General features: G+C 43.3%; 1 protein-coding gene across 1 annotated transcript in view; it reads right to left on the reverse strand.

The window, feature by feature from the left end:
* XPO4 (exportin 4) overlaps positions 1-15,020 on the reverse strand; it is an 80,253-nt gene extending 65,233 nt beyond the window's left edge. Inside the window, exon 1 of the mRNA XM_063149020.1 lies at positions 14,940-15,020. Within this exon, the coding sequence (XP_063005090.1) occupies positions 14,940-15,020 (81 nt within the window). The remainder of the gene's footprint in view (positions 1-14,939) is intronic.
* Positions 15,021-16,425: the final 1,405 nt, after the last annotated feature.

Consider the following 16,425-nt stretch of genomic DNA (forward strand, 5'->3'; position numbering starts at 1 on the left):
ATGACCAAAACCCACTAAAACCAGATTTCTATATCTTAAATAACAAAAATACCTTGAAATAATTACTCTTCAAAATAATTCTGCTGTATAAGCAATTTATACAAAAGAATCAGACTCAGAATAAGATTTCCAAGTTTAACCAAAGTCATATCAAGCAACATGCCCCAAGACTGAATTACCCTGACTTCTGTGAAGTCAAGCCATAACAAGTTTCCATTCCAGTTTTAGCAGTAACACTTTTCAAGTGCTTCAAATAAGCTTCTTTCCCTACAATATATCACAGCACACTCAAGAACTGTCACTTGTCTTATGAAAGTAGCTAATTGAAGAGATTAAATGTAGAGGTCAGGCACAGAGAACTGGACAATTAGCCACACTTTTGTTCTTAGATTTTCACCCTACTTCTCTAGCAGACACCAATACCTAATGATGCAAGATGTCTTGTTCTCTCATGAAGCAGATGCCACAAGCCAACAATTCAGGCTAGATGAAGATGCTCAGCTCTGCAACTGCTTTGCAAGTAGATCAGACATTTCAGCTTTGGGCACAAGGCCAGAGGAATTTAAGACAACTGATAAGAACAACACCTTCTGCTGTCCCAGTCGGATCAGTCACGACACAACTGCCTAGCTTTGAGTAATAATTACTACAAAAAACTCAGCTGGCACAAAAAACATCTCCAACTATGTTCCAATGACTTCCTTTACACTTACTATTTTGAATAATCATTTAAATTACAGCAGTGACTCAGTCTCCAATTCAAAAGATACTCAAAGATTATTTGTGAAGATTGGTAAGAAAGGTGCAATAAATAACTTCCAACCAGAACTGCACTAGAGACAACATGGTGAAGATTTAAGACTTTCTGAACAAAAACTTCCTTTGATAAAGAAGTCTTCTCCAAAAGTAATTATGACTTGAATTATTTAAACCCCAGAGTGCCCAGTATTTTTCAGTATATATTTGGAACAAATGTGTGACTGCTGGAGGAATCGCCTCCTACACACCTACTCACTCACATCTTGCTTTCATGCAGAAATTTAACAATAGGGAAAAAAGACTTATTTTTTCCTCATCAACTTTTGCTTTATATTTTGAAGCTGAAATGTGTTATTAAGTCTTTTGCAAGTAAATCACGAGACAAATTGCAGTTTGTAATAAGAGCTATTCTCAGTTTAGTAATGTTCTTGTATAAGATACTATATATATATATACACACACACATTAATGGACTAAAGAGCCAAGTAAATCATTACCATCAATAAAAAAACATTTTCTGAGATAAGACTTCTCTCCAAGGCAAGCAACAAACACTACTGAGGTTTTACTTTTCAATTAACAATTTGATCCACAAATATGGACTATTACAGGCTCTCCACTGAAACTACCCTTCATTTATGTGCACAACACAGCTAAATCTGAGAAATATCCCATAATGGATATTTAGCCTACAGTAGTCTGGCTGTTGACAGTGAGAAGATGAATACTGACATGAGGCTACGGTTCAGACCCTTAAATTAAATGTTATTTATTTTCTAATCTCTACATTCACTGTTCTAACATTTCAAAGCACAAATGAGGTCTGACGTGCAGTTCTGTTTGGCAAAATAACTTTTTTAAAACATCTGACTGACTGATGGCAATGGGAAAATCCACATGGTCCCTTGCAGCCAGTAAGATCCAACAAAGCAACAAGAATTCAATCCATGTATGCCAGAGAAAGATCAAGCAAGACAGAAAATGTGACTCACTGTGTAAGAGGACAAAAGTAAGAAAAACACCCTAACTACACAGAAGAGTTACAGAAAACTTTAATGTTCCAAACCCAAACCTTTTAAAAGCACTTAATGTCTACAAAGAAAATCAACCCATTTTGACTTCAGTAAAAATGGCACATCACAACTGTAGTAGCACAGGAAAAATGTGTTACTAAAGGATACAAAAAGTCAAAGGGCCCTTACAACAACTGTATTCAAACCTCAAGTCCTGCTCTCCTATTTCCTCAAGTTTCCTTTCATTCATTCATTTCAAAATCTTCTATTAAGAGACGGGAGATTCAGCAGAAAATAACCCCCCATGCATTCTAGCTACTCCTTGGCTATCACAGGGCTGGTGGTGGCTGGCCTTAAATTCTGAATGATAGCAAATTTGGCAACCTGACCATCTCCTGGAGCTGGGAGGATCACGGCCTCCTTATCCTGAAGCAGGAAAGAGAAGAGTTGGCGGAAATGAACCAAATTTCTCCCTCAGCTCCCACCAACTGCAGCTGCTTCTCTCTTTCCCCACAAGGAGGCATGGAAGACACACGGGCTATAGGTGGAAAGGAGTCCCAGCACCAACACACACCACTATCCTCACTGGAAGGTGGACTATCCCCTGGCAGGACCTGGTTCTCCAGCAAGAGACAGGATCCTAGCCTACCCACAGCCTCTAAAATCCTAATTGCTACTCGATCATATGATTCAAGTGGCTCACCTCTGTATTGCTCATTTCTGTGCCTATAAGACAGCACAGACACCAGTTTAAAAATGTGCCAGGATAGTACACAGTGAATTTCAATAGAAAGATTGAAGTAAAGAAAGAACCATTGTGATCACTCTTCTACTAGACCGGAGATCATAATAACACTGGTAATGGCAATACTCGTTTTCCAAAGTTCATAACTTGAGATGTACACAATATACCCATTTATCAGGCTCACTAAACATCAAATACAGTCAGCATCTGCTCTCCCTCAGCAAAAGAAACTTTCATACTGTGTGTGAAGAAGTGTCTTATAGCATCCTTTTTTTTCCTGTTGTCCAATTTCAAATTATACTTTCTGAAAGAACAGCTATAACCATCCATTGCTGTAAGGGTGGCATTACTTTTACTTACCTGCAGCCTTCTACAGTGAGCACGTGCAGTGGAGTGAGACATCACAGGGGTAACCCCCACGCACCTCAGACCCCAAAACACAAGGCAAAAGCCATCACTACATAAAATATTTAAACTGAGATAGTCATAAATTTTGATTTCTGAGCGTTTTAGGCTTTGACTGCTATCAAAAGGGCATTTCCTCCCACCAAGTTAATAAAGAAAGGCAGGCACACAAGGCAGCCAGTTTTCCTGCCAAAATTCAGAGTTCAGCACTTCCTCCACCATCAATCTTGTTAAAATGTCAAAACCATTTTGTCCTATCATAGTTATTTAGTAAGAGTTGATTAAAAGCAAGATAAGGAAGTTTTAAATTTTGTCTATATTTGATGTGGAAAACTCCTTTGGTTTACTGTACTTTCAAAATGGCATGGCCTAAAACCCCTGCCTTTATTAATGGCTTTTAACTGTTAAGGCACTAATGAAAACTTACACACACAAGTCAAACACGCACAAAGTACAATATTTGAATCATGTAAGAAAACAGAATAAGATACAGACAGATACAAGGTACAGACAAGAAATCAAGGTTTAGCAAAAAAGAGGAGAATAGAGGCCAGAAGAGGAAGTTCATAACCTGCATTAGGTGGAAGATAAAGTCAAGAGAATTTGTGAAATTGAAATTAATTTTGTGAAGAGAATAACATCATTCGCTCAAACCCAGGAAAAATTATGAACTTTCACTGAACACACCTCGAAAAAGGTTCTTCCCAAGTTTGCCCATACTGGGAAACAGCAAAAATCCATCTAGAATGTTACATACTTGAGACAGTAAGATGTCTTCTACTTTTACCTTGTTTTCCCACTTTGTTCCACTCTTGCAAATACAGCCTGAATCATGATACTGAAGAAGTTACACATGTCTGTATTCATCCTATGATATATAGGAGCAGACACATGACACATATTTTGAGAAAACCTCTTCTAAACATGAGTGTTCTATGATAAAGTTGGGGTTTTTTTAATCCCTACAGAAATGTTTTGGGACATCATTTAGAAGGTGCAATTTTTAGGACCCCCTTAAAGTGAGTGCCTGAGCTCACACTAAGAAACTTGCACAAATTAGCCAAGTCTCAAGTTCTGAACAGTCAAATGGCTCCACACATTCAGGCTCCACTGAAAAAATGATCATGAAGAAATGTGGTCATAATCATATATTTTATTGTCAGCCCTCTTAGAGGGAATATTACTGTAAAATGAACAGAAGACTAGCTCCAGAAACAATATTGTTATTTCTCTCGATATTAGAATTTAATATTTATATATTCCCCACTAAACAATTCATTATTCTGAAGCTACCCAACATCTGTTCCTAATCCCACTTAAAACAACCTCACAAAATAAAGGGTTTGCAGCTTACCCTCCATAATTCTCTCAGGAAGAAGCACATTTGCTTTTGTGCTTGGGCTTTGGTGCTTGCTGTTGACAGGTGAGGAAAGCACCATTCATACTCTTGTCACCAGAAAGGAGTGTGCCTGTTTTGCAAACTTATTTGCACATTTCCTCAATAACAATGCAAGATGTAGTCATCTGGGAAGCTACCAAGACCATGGTTGAAAGAGAAGTCAAATAGCAGCAACATTATTGGCAAAATAAACAGTAGATGCCAGTGGCCCAAGAGATGAAAAAGCTAAACTAAATGTGAACAGTTAAGACCGTGATGAAAAACAAAACAAAAACAAAATTATGATGTAGAAAAAACGCAAAGCTCTTTTTGCACCTGAGTGAAGGTTAATGCAATACTTTTCAGCCACGGCTTCAACAACACCCAATTCACCTTTAAGGCACCTAGAATCAAACCAGCAGCTAGCTCCACAGGGGGAACACATTCCTTCCCCACCACAGGGCCGCAGTGCTGTGCAACAGAGACACAGGCTAGAGATGCTGTGGAGATGTCCTTATGAAATCTACCAGTGACACATGTGCAAAATGTGGCTTTTAGATGAGGGGTGTCACATAAGAGGAAACCAACTGAGCTGCAAGGTGAAACCCAGAGCAGGCAGGCGGGGCCTGCCAGCACCAACAGCACCTGTGTGAAGTCATGGCAAGATGAGTGAGTGACTGACTTAAGGGACCGTGTGAATGCCAGGACCACCAATACAAGACCAAGGTGTGGCAGATCAGTTTTGGGGAAGTTCACAACAAAACCTTGAAGAGCACCTATTTGCAGAACCAAACAAAATAATCAAAAGGAGAAGAAGAACCTTTGCTGGTTGCCCAAGGCAGAGAAGTGGCACATGTAGATGATAACACTAGTGAGAGGATGACACTTAACCTCACATCACCAGCTTGAACACCTTCCAGCCATCCCCAGACAGGCAGTGCACAGACAGAACTCCTCTTGTGCTGCCACAGGACACAGGTGGCGGTTCTGCCGTAACTCATCAATGAGCCAGCGTGGTTTGTGCTTGTACAATTTTTTCTGCTGCTTATTAGCTCTGATACTGTTTGCACACCATCACTAATGCCACAATTAACGCCAGTTGGAACACTGCTTCACAGTAATAAAGGATGGTACAACTGAGTGTTGGTTGCCATCCAACTGCACCACTGTTCTTCATGCAGACCAATGCTTTAGAGCCACAGGCACAAGTCAATGCACCAGCCTCTGGAGTACACACAGCTACTGCATTTGCACACTGTGTTAATGATGCTGCAACACATTTTTTGAATTCTGCACACTGCCCCTGCCCTCCTTCACACACTGTTGGAGCACAAACCTATGCAGCCAGGATATTTACTTGTGATGTCAAAGAGTAAAATTCAAGGTCCTTCCAAAGCAGCCTGAAGAAAGGATGGAACATGCCTCCGTCACTTCCTTGTGTCTTAAAAACTATCAAATTATGCATTTCCAAAAAACTTGAAATACAGAAAGTTGAGGAACATACCACTCACTCCAATGCAATACCACGTGGCTTTTCTGCAGCTCTTCAAATGAGCAGATTTCAAAATACACTTGTGAAGGATGCTGGTTTTATTATTTTCCATCATTACAACAGGATTCCAGTCTAAGTTGACAGTAACGAAGAGGGGCTGCCTCTCCAGAACTCCAAGGCTGTGGTGCTTGGAGATCTTCCATTCCTTGCAGCCATGTTAACTCCTCTCCACTCCCAGACACACATTATTATCCTGTGCTAGCTTTGGCAACTGGCAAGTCCTTCTGACGGCCAGTCCAGCTCACTAACCCAGCAGATAATCAATCCAGCAAAAAGACAAGTAATGTTTTTTCTCTGCCACTCAGTGTTAGGCTGGTTTAAGCTCCTGTGAAAATATAGACTATGTCACACTTAGAAGCCTGGGACTGCAGATGCTCTTCATCTTAGCCAAGCTTTTGAAATCCCAGAGCCCGCCACCATAAACTGTAAAATTCCATGGCAAGACACCTTTCCGCACTTTGCTGATTTCACAGCCACAGATTAATTATACAAAGCCTTCAAGAGACCCTGGCATAAGGCATATTTCCAACACTACCACAGCTGTGCCTCTAGCATTTTGCACAGCTGCACATAAAACAGCTGGCCTGAATGACAACAGAGTGAAATTCATAATTTCAGCACAAATCATGATATACGTTTAGCCTTTCTTCATATTCACTTTTGTAGTTCTATAAATTTTGAATTTGGTAGGCACCACTGAACCAACTTATCTGACTTACAAAGTAACAAAGGCAAAACCCATTATTCACTTGCTCCTACATTAACTTAAATAACTTTTTAATGTATTTTCTACTAAAAAATAAAATCAGTTTTGATTTGAAAAGAAAGAGAATTATACATGCTACTTCCTGAGTGGTTTAACAACATAATTTGACCAAATTTCTTCAAGGAGCATAGGCAAGATTTCTCATCTCAGTCAAGATAGTAGAATTGTCTCTAATGCAACACAGTGAAAATTACTTTTAATTAAAAGACACTTTTCTCTCTGAATTCACTACCCAATCTAGCACACTGCACAACCACTCAGGTGGGTGTACTATTATCCTACGTTTTGGCAGAGCCAAAGACAGCACTGTACAGCAGCCACTCATTATGTCTCTGAAATAGGAAAGTTTGGGGTTTTCCTTTTTTGGAAAATGGGAAAGGGGAAGAAGAGGGACTATTTAAAGTATATCCTCTTGTCAGTTTTCCTTCATTCCCTAAAATCCCTATCTTAACAACTACTCCCTGTTCAACAAGATGGTTTGGACTTCAAAGTCCAAAGGACCAACATCTCCTACAGCTCAGATCTGACACTTCCCCTTGTATGCCACATCTCCCAGCACATATGTGGGTTTATGCCACTCATACACCCCACTACACATCAAAATTGCAGAGATCTTATGTACACCTAATTCAGACAGACTTTTTAGAATCAAAACACTGTCAGAAACTGATGAAAAGGAGTACTTTACTTATCTGCTTGTGACAGGATCAGCTCAACTTAGTAATCAGGAGGATTTCTGCCACCTCTCCATAGGGAAAGCTGTTAATTAACTAATGAACACAGATTAGCATAACAACGATAAGACTCTTAGGAAGCAGGTTAAAGGGAAAACAGCAGTAGGTAGTGCCTGAAGAAGAATAATCCAGATGGAGTTGTGGACTAATGAAGCTCCCCAGCAGATGAATGTAGACACAAGCACACAGTATTTACATTGATTACTCAGAACAAAACATAGAAATATGCCAATGCAATGGTGACATGTCAAATGGGTGTGAAACATATTGATTCAAAAAGACTATGAAACAGTCAGGGGAAATAAACTCTAAGCATGCATAATCCCATTTCACTAGATTTTAATTTCATCAAACACAATGTTTACTTTTCAAAGATATCAGAATTTCTATCAGTTCTCACTTCTCTAATCTCAACTCTTCACTTTAGTACAGATAAGCTCCATGCACATTTGGTCTTGGCTCCCAGTTAAGAGTTTCACTGGCATGGTGCACACGGCACGCACGTTTATCTCCCAGGCTGTAATCTGAACTGTGTGCCTGTAAAATGCACCAACCATACCAGCTCTTAAGCAAAGGAAGAAAAAGATATACATATAAATGATGGACTCTTAAGTTATTTAGTACTGCTCCGAAAAATTATCTGAACAACTTGAGTATGGTTCTCTGAAAACATCACCTTGCTGCTCTGAAGCAATTAAGAAAAGTACAATGTTAAGTACTATTAGGGAAGGAATACAGAAAAATCTCAAAAATTTACAACCATCTAAAATCCTCAAGTACCTACATCACAGAATTCTGGTCAGTTCACTCAAAAACAGTATCATAAATCTAAAAAAATACAGAGGGATGATCTGATGTATGGGGGAACATCCCATATGACAAAATGACAAGACCCTTCAGTTTAGCTAAGAGATGACTGGAGGATGAAATAAGATAGAGAATTATACAAAACCACAATGGATACTGTAGAAGAAAAATCAGAACATGTTATAGTTATTTCCCATAATTTCAGAATGAATAAAATTATGAACCAGCAGGCTTCACTCAAAGAACTATATTTTTTTTTCTAAAAATATTTGTAAACCTCATTACACTCAGAAAAGCATGTAATATATATGTATAAAGACTAAATAATATATATAAAAACCAGAAGGAAAGAAAAGGCATTCCAAAAGCAACTGGACCCATTTGTGGGCAAAAAACAATGACAACACCTCAAACTTTTGAAATTGCTAATTCAAATAATGTAAAGTGTCCACTAGTATAAGAATCATCTTTACTTTTCAGACCTCTCTAAATCAGCAGCTACAGGCACCCACCAGAAAAAAAACCCCATCTGAGCAGAAATTTTCCCAGTTCTAGCCATAATATAGCACACAACCTGCTTGTTTCATGGGTGACAGCTTGGAGGACTTTCCAAATCTTCTCAGCATTGGAATGATTCATTTATCTGACTTCTTACAACAGGCAACCTGCCATAACAAAAGCAGAACTACTCCATCTCTCCCTTTCACCCTTACTATGAGCCATGCTTCAGTCTGAAAAATTGCCTCACAATGAAGACATATTGCAACAAGAAACTGAACTTCCTTGTGGAATAAGGATTGTCATGGCCTTTGTGGAGAACAGGCTAGCTGGTTATGTCAAGATGTGAGATAATGGAGAATTGATGAGGCTGATTGAGCAAAACCACAAGCTGGGCCACTTGCTCATCTTGTGCCTGGGCTTGAGCAAGGCTTAGCAGCTGAATGTTGCCTGGGCTGAAGCAGAGGCCCCAGAGCCCAGTGTTGTCTCAGTAAAGTGCTGAAGAACCTACATCTCTGTGCCAGCCCTCAGCCTCCTTCACTGTGCACAAGCAGCCTTGGTTTAGATCTGTTCCTCTGAGGAGACAATGATGGGAATACAGACCTGGGGAAGGTCAGAGGGCCACCAGTGCTGCCTCAGCCCTGTGGAGGAGCACACTGAGGTACCACACTTCTGTGCTGTCTTTTCCAGCCACAAGATAGTTAGCTCAGTTTTATGAAGGTAACCAAAGACCCTAATTCACCCCTTGTTTATATATTAAAAGCCACACCTACCAATAAGAAAATAAGAAAACAGATATTCCCCCACCCTACATCTATGTTGGCAGCAACAGGCAGCCAATGATTTTTAACTGTAGGCATTCATCCATTTGTCCAAGAATTATAAAACCAATATTTCAAATCCTTCATTATGGAAGGACAAGAATACAACTCCATCCTACAGACAAGTCCATGGGTTTGCTCCTTGCCCCAAGGCAGGCACAACTCTGTGGTAAGATTTGTTTCTCTAACTGCCTTAGAGCTTACCTGGGAAGACCTGTGCACAGAGCTATGCACTTATATTTTGTAGGTCTAGTGCAGTTATCAGCAATCTAACAAAACCCTATAATCTGCTGCTTCAATAAAACAGCCTGTTCATGATTCCACAACTAAAAAGTTCTTATTCAAAGTGACCGGACTTTAGTGCCTAAGTGGTTACAAATGAGAAATTAAGCCTGTCTGTACCCAGCCCCTCTGATCTCTGAGGACTGGCTAGAAGACAAGCAGGTTTATTTCCTGACAATTTCATACACTTACCACAACAGGCCTGATCTCCACAAAAGGTAGGTCAAAAAGAGCCAACCATATAAACTGCCAGGCTTGATGGTATAAACAATCTGATCCTACTAACATGCTCCCTTATGCTCTTACTCTGTAAGCTTATTAGAACATCTGAAACAACCACTGTCAGACCACCCAACTTTAGCCTGAAATCTGCCCTAGAATAGCAGGATAAATCACAAACTAAGTGGTACCCTGAGAAGGTGGTGATGTGAGAATCCACATCACCCCACATACACACCCAACACCCACCCTTTGAAACAGACCACAGTCAAAACAGAACATTTACAAACTTTTAAATAATGGAACTCTTCTGAAAAATCACAGAATCACAAGGCTGGAAGAGACCTTCAAGATCATCGAGTCCAATCCATGCCCTAACACCTCAAGTAAACCATGGCACCAAGTGCCACATCCAGTCTTTTCATAAAACACATCCAGGGATGGTGACTCCACCACCCTCCCAGGGAGACAATTCCAGTACTTGATCACTCTTTCTGTAAAAATACTTTTCCTAATATCCAACCTATATTTCCCTTGGTGCAGCTTAAGAGTGTGTCCTCTCATTCTGTCAGTTGCTGCCTTTACCCAAATGTTCTTTGAGCTTTCCAAGAGCCACACCACACAGAACAGCCTAACAAAGACCTCTGAACCTACTTCACTCAAGCCCCTGCCCAAAAAGAACTAATTTCAAAGTTAGATCAGGTTGTTCAGGGACTTGTTCAGTCAAGTATTAAATATCTCCAAAGATAGGAGATCCTACAGCCTCCCTACACAGCCTGCTCCACTGCCTTCACCAATCACACTTAATGTGATTTTTTCATTTGTCTTGCCTCCAGCTGGAATGTTCCCTTCTGAAACTTGTAACCTCTTCTCCTTTCAGTGTGCAGCTTTAAGTGAAGTCTGGCATTTCCAATATCAGGAGAGTCAGAGTTAGCAAGTAAATTGTACAGTGGAGGTATATTACACACTTGAACCAACGTGACAACTCACCACTAGCAGGGGCAGACCAGCTCTGCACGTGTCCAACAATCTAATTTCAGTGCCCCTGTGCTAGCTCTGCAACCTAAATGGCTGCACAGATAGCCAATACATCTTGCTAACCTGACAGAAATCCATTCCCTTGTTTAATTCCTATGTCATCTCAGCAATATTAATATCTTCTGCACAGGGTCACAAGGGAGAAAGCAGAGCTGCAGGTAAGAACACAGCACCTCTTTTTTGGAGGGAGGTGGGGTGAACAAATAATAACCTGTGAATTTACATTTAGGTGTCAGAGAATATCATATGCTAGAAAATTTCAACCTGCTTTAATAAACTCTCAGCAATAACTAAGTGGTGTTAGGCATGTTTCCTACTTCATTCTCTCACGTCTGGGATGAAATTTACATTTCTTTCCTTAATAATACAACCTATGCCTTCTCTAATTGATGAAGGCAGCTATTAAAAAAGTGCTTAACTAGTACTAATTATATTTGTCATTAATTACCACCTGAGCTAAACAGAACATAATAGATAGGAGATACAGGATCAGGGGACACCATGCCAGTAGGAAACAGAGGAGGAGCAAATGAAATCAGGTCACACAGATGTTGGTGTATGGTCTTTACCAAGCCAAAGTCACACAGGCCAAACATGGACACCAGCCTGTGGCACTGAGAAACTTCACAGCAAAGCATTCATGGGGATCTTACTTCAGGAGAACACCATGCAACTTTACTAGAAAGTTAATTTTTATACCTCAAATACTTTTATACATATTACAGCACCAGCCTGCCAAATCACATTTGGCAGCTAACGACAAGATAAGTTTCATCTTTTAATAAAAATTTGTCAATTTAAATTGACACATTCCAATCCTTTCTCAAATTAAGCCTTTTGAATGTGAGCTACCTAGAATCTGTTGAAAGGCATTACTGGTAACAAGGGAAAAGCATTTACATGAAGCTGTAGAAGAGCTTGGTGAGAGAGAAGATTGAACATTTCCAGGTTTTAAACATGGCACGCCATGGTTTGTAAAGTCCATAAAGATCAGCAATTTAGGAGATCAGGACATGGGTGTTCTTTATCTCATATCTAAAATGTAATTTTTCAAAGGTAAACTCAACTAACCCAGAGCAATGAAAAAAAATTATGAAAATACTTCTCAAAGATTTAGAGAGCTCACAGTAATCCATGCTTATCCTCAAGGAAAGTTAATTAAACACATTCGGGTTTTTTTATTAGCATGCCATTATTTTCCTCAAAGCTTAGTACTTCTATTTGAAATCAAGGCAAGCATCAAGTAAACCACTACCACTCCCTGCTCTGTATTTTGAAAGGCTGAAAAACCTTTGATGCATCCCTAGCCACCCGTATTTTGCAAGCATTGCCACTGTCTCAGCTGCGACAGACTGTAACACGAAAACCTTGCTGAAACCCCCCACAGCTCCCTGCCCAGTTAAAACCTTCTGCCATCTACTGTCAGACCATTCACAGCTCTGCCCTTTCCCACTGCTTCAGGTAAGGCTCCACTGCAAGGTGGCTGACTCATGACCTCCAACAGCAGCAGCAGGTTCATTACCCTTCACAAGTCCTCAGATTTTTACATAAACACCTTTCTAAGTGATCCCAGCAGGTTGCTTGATCAGTTCACCCCTCCTGTCTGCCACACAGAGATAACTTCCCATCCTCATCCCTAACAGGACCTTTACCAAACAGTGCAGCCCTCTGGCTAAATGAAATTCAGATCATCACCGTCCAGGTGCAGTCCTGAAACACAATCAGGCCCCTCTTTTTGCCCAGTTGCTAACAAGACAGAACAGGAGCAGAGCTCATAACTCTTTCAGTCCCTGGGGTCTTATGTCCACCTTTGTGAAGCACCTGCTGAGCTGCACTCCTCTCCTGCATCCCTCCTAAGACTCAGTGATTTCTGAGAAGGAACACAGGGCAATAACCCTAAACAGTTCTCACAGCTCTTCCACAGCCAACCCTGCTTAAAGCCTGGTTCTGAGTCCTCACTCTCATGGATAGCACTAGTGAATATCTCTGTTTCATGCAGCTTCCTCGGTAAGAGCCATCTAACTAGTTCTTCTCAGGTTAGTGTTGTCTATGAAACTTCCAAAATCAGCTGTGGAAAAGAAATAAAAGAAGAAAAAGCTAAATATCACAAGTCAGGTTTCATACAGTTAGAGGCTGTAGGGAGAAAGGATCTTTGTTGAATTTCTACCTAACATCCATGTGCTTGCAGACCCAAGATGTACTTTTACCAGCAAGTTCAGAAACTATTCTTCAACAGAATCACAAACATTTCCATAAGAGGCCTGCACCTTTTCACTGTATTAAAGTTTTTATTTAATTCAACTCCACAGTAAGTTGTTTTTCCCTCTCTGTGCTAGCCAGCTATACTAGAGAAACAATGCTCACAACAAGTTACCTTTAGTCTTCAAGCACAGAATCAAGACTTTGGAGATGCCACTGCACATGCCAGTGGTTTGATACTGAAAATACTTAACCATCAGCTTGGTTTCACACCCCTGTTCTGTTACACAGTAATACTTTCTACCAATTTTCCTTACCAAGGCAAACTCTCCTAGTAATTACTGCATTTGTGTTATTTGTAAAACAGAGATACACAGACCTTACCAGAACATCTAACAATCCAACAATCCACACAGACATGTTTTGTAGAGCATGCACAAATCAAAATCAGCTCAAAGCTTGAAGTACATCACTAGTGGCATACTTTGTGAAGTATTCTTCTAAAAGGACTAGTGCTTGCTGCCAAGCTACTTATCTTTACTGTCCTGCTTGGAAACAGTCAGTGTTTTTACTTGCAAGGAGTAACACACATGACTAAAGATGATCACCTCTCACTTTACAGTCGGGCTACTTCAGTGAGACCTTAAAACACAATCGTTCAGGCTCTGGCCATTGGTTACTTACTGATACCACAAAAACTTTGCTAGTATTTATTTGGTTCTTTTGAAATCCCATTAACAGCCACACCTTACAAACTTTATTATTGTCAGAACCACTTTTTGGTAAGATAAATTCTGTAGGGAAGGGTTTCAGCTAGATATGTACAAGAAGATCTGCAATAAAGACCTATAAACTATACCAGCCAACACAAAACTTTTCATTCAAACAAGTCTTTTACAAGCAGGCAAACCTAGGATGCTTTAGCATCAGTGGTCACTATCGGTACCCAGCTCCATCACATTTCTGATCTTTGCCATATGGGCTTTCTTTTCCACGCAGTTATGAAAACAAGATAACACACAGACATCAGGGACAGTTAATTGATTATTAAACAGATCAAGTGCGAAGCACCACTAATGGCTTTGCTTCAACGCGGCAGCACCGTGAGCCTCTGGCTCCTGGGTGCTCCTCCACTTAAAGGAAAACTCTGGAACCGGACCGCGCCACTCCCGAGGCCGCTTCCACGCTGCCCAGGGTGCCTCGCTGTCCCCGCTGGGCAGGGGACGGGCGCGTCCTCCCGCCGCTCCTCCGCCGCCACGGGAGTGCCCCGGGCCCCGGCCCCGGGAGAGGGAGGGAGAGTGGCTCACTGGCAACTTGGGCGAGGGTCAGGGCGGGGGACGGTGGCGTGCGGGGGCTGGGGACGGGCAGCCGGCCGCGGGGCGGGCAGCGCGGGCAGCCGGCACAGCCTGCCCGGGGCGACGGGAGCGGGCGGCACATGGAGGAGCGGCGCGGCGTGCGCGGCGGGGCCGGCCCCGGCTGCGGAGCCACAGGGACGAGCCGGAGCGGCGGCGGAGGGACAGGAAGGGAGGGAGGGAGCCCGCTCGAGAGGGGAGAGGGACGGGGCGGCGGAGGCGGCGCGCCCCGGCGGGCTGCGCCCCGAGCTCCGCGCCCGAGGGGCGAGAGCAGCGGGAACGGAGGCGGGGAGGGGAGAGGGGTCCGGCGCGGGCGCGCCCTCAGGGGCGAGGCGGCGCTCCGGGCGCGGCGGTGCCGCCGCCCGCCTCACCATGAGCACTTTGGCCGCGTTCTCCAGCTGGGCGATCACCTCGGGGGCGCCCCCCGCCGCCGCGGCCGCCGCCGCCATCATGGTCTCTCTTCAATGACGCGCCATGCGCTGCATTCTGGGGCGAGGCGGCCGCGCGGCCAATCCCGGCCCGGCCCGGCCCCGCCGCGGAAGCGAAGCGGCGGCGCCGCCGCAGCACCGCCAGCGCCGGGCGGGGACAGCGCCCGCCCCGCGCGCCTCCCTCCGCCCGCCCGGCCCCGCCCCTCAGGCCCCGCCCGGCCCAGCCCGGCCCGGCCCGGCCCGGCCCGCAGAACGCGGCGGGACCTCCCGAGCCGCGGGGCGGGGCCCAGGTCACCGCCCCTGCCCGGCCCGCAGTTTGTTAGGGGTGGAAGGGGCCGCTGGAGATAACCCGGTTACACCCCCTGCCGAGGCAGGGTCAGCTGGAGCAGGTTGCGCAGGAACGCGTCCGGGTGGATTTGGATTGTCTCCAGAGAGGGAGGCTCCGCAGCCACCCTGGGCAGCCGGTTCCAGTGTTCTGCCACTCTCCGTGGAAAGGAGTCCTTCCTCGTGTTGAGGTGGAACTCGTGGTCAAGTGTGGCCATTGCTCCTCGTCCTGTCGCTGGGCACCACTGAAGAGAGCCTGGCACCATCCCCTTGGCACTCTCCCTGGAGACTGCCATGCACTTCTTGTGCTTCCCAAGGAGCTCAGGTGCCAGCGCGGCCGCAGGCGCTGGTTGCTGGCAGTCTCTTGTGCATTGCAGTGCTTGCAGATCTGTGGTGGGATGAGAAGCTGAGTTTGTAAAATATAGTTTACGAAGTGGTGGGGAGGGGAGAGAGCGGTCAGCATCTTTACAAATGAACTGGTTTACAGCAGACAAAACAAACCAAAACAAAAAAAAATTTAAAACACAACAACAACAACAAAAAAACCCTAACAATGTTTAAAACTGTTCTAAAGTGCACTTTTTTCCACATAAATCCACCTAGAGCCCCCTTCATGTTATTGGCTGTGAGTCACCAGACAGTGTCAGCTCTAAAAGATGTGCTGAACAGAACACTGTTGCACAGCCACAGGAGCAAAAGAACTCTCAGATTATTCCTTCAGTTACATTTCATTTTGGTTAAAGAGTTGGCCTTTTAAACAAGTCTGATGGTTTCTACTTCAGTTTGCACACTGGAGCAGACTTGGAGCTTCGGTACGTTCGGATGAAGCCAAAATGGAAGATCTGCAATTGCCAGGGATGTTCAGTGCATAAGTCTGGATCAGAGCACGTCCCCCACAGCGCAGATCACTGAGCACCATCAGCTGTGTGTTCCCTGAACCCGCTGCACCACTCTGCTCCTAGCAGAGCCAGGTGCTTCCAGCCACAGTTCTCTCAGCCTTGGGGAGGCATTCGCTGACCTCAAGTGCTGAATTTATGCAAGGTTTGGAATTTATCAGCTAACTGAGCCGGCTGATAGCAGTGTTGAGTGCTTGTGGACTGTTCAC

The sequence above is a fragment of the Melospiza melodia genome, chromosome 2, assembly GCF_035770615.1.
Source record: "Melospiza melodia melodia isolate bMelMel2 chromosome 2, bMelMel2.pri, whole genome shotgun sequence".
NCBI classification, from domain to species: domain Eukaryota; kingdom Metazoa; phylum Chordata; class Aves; order Passeriformes; family Passerellidae; genus Melospiza; species Melospiza melodia.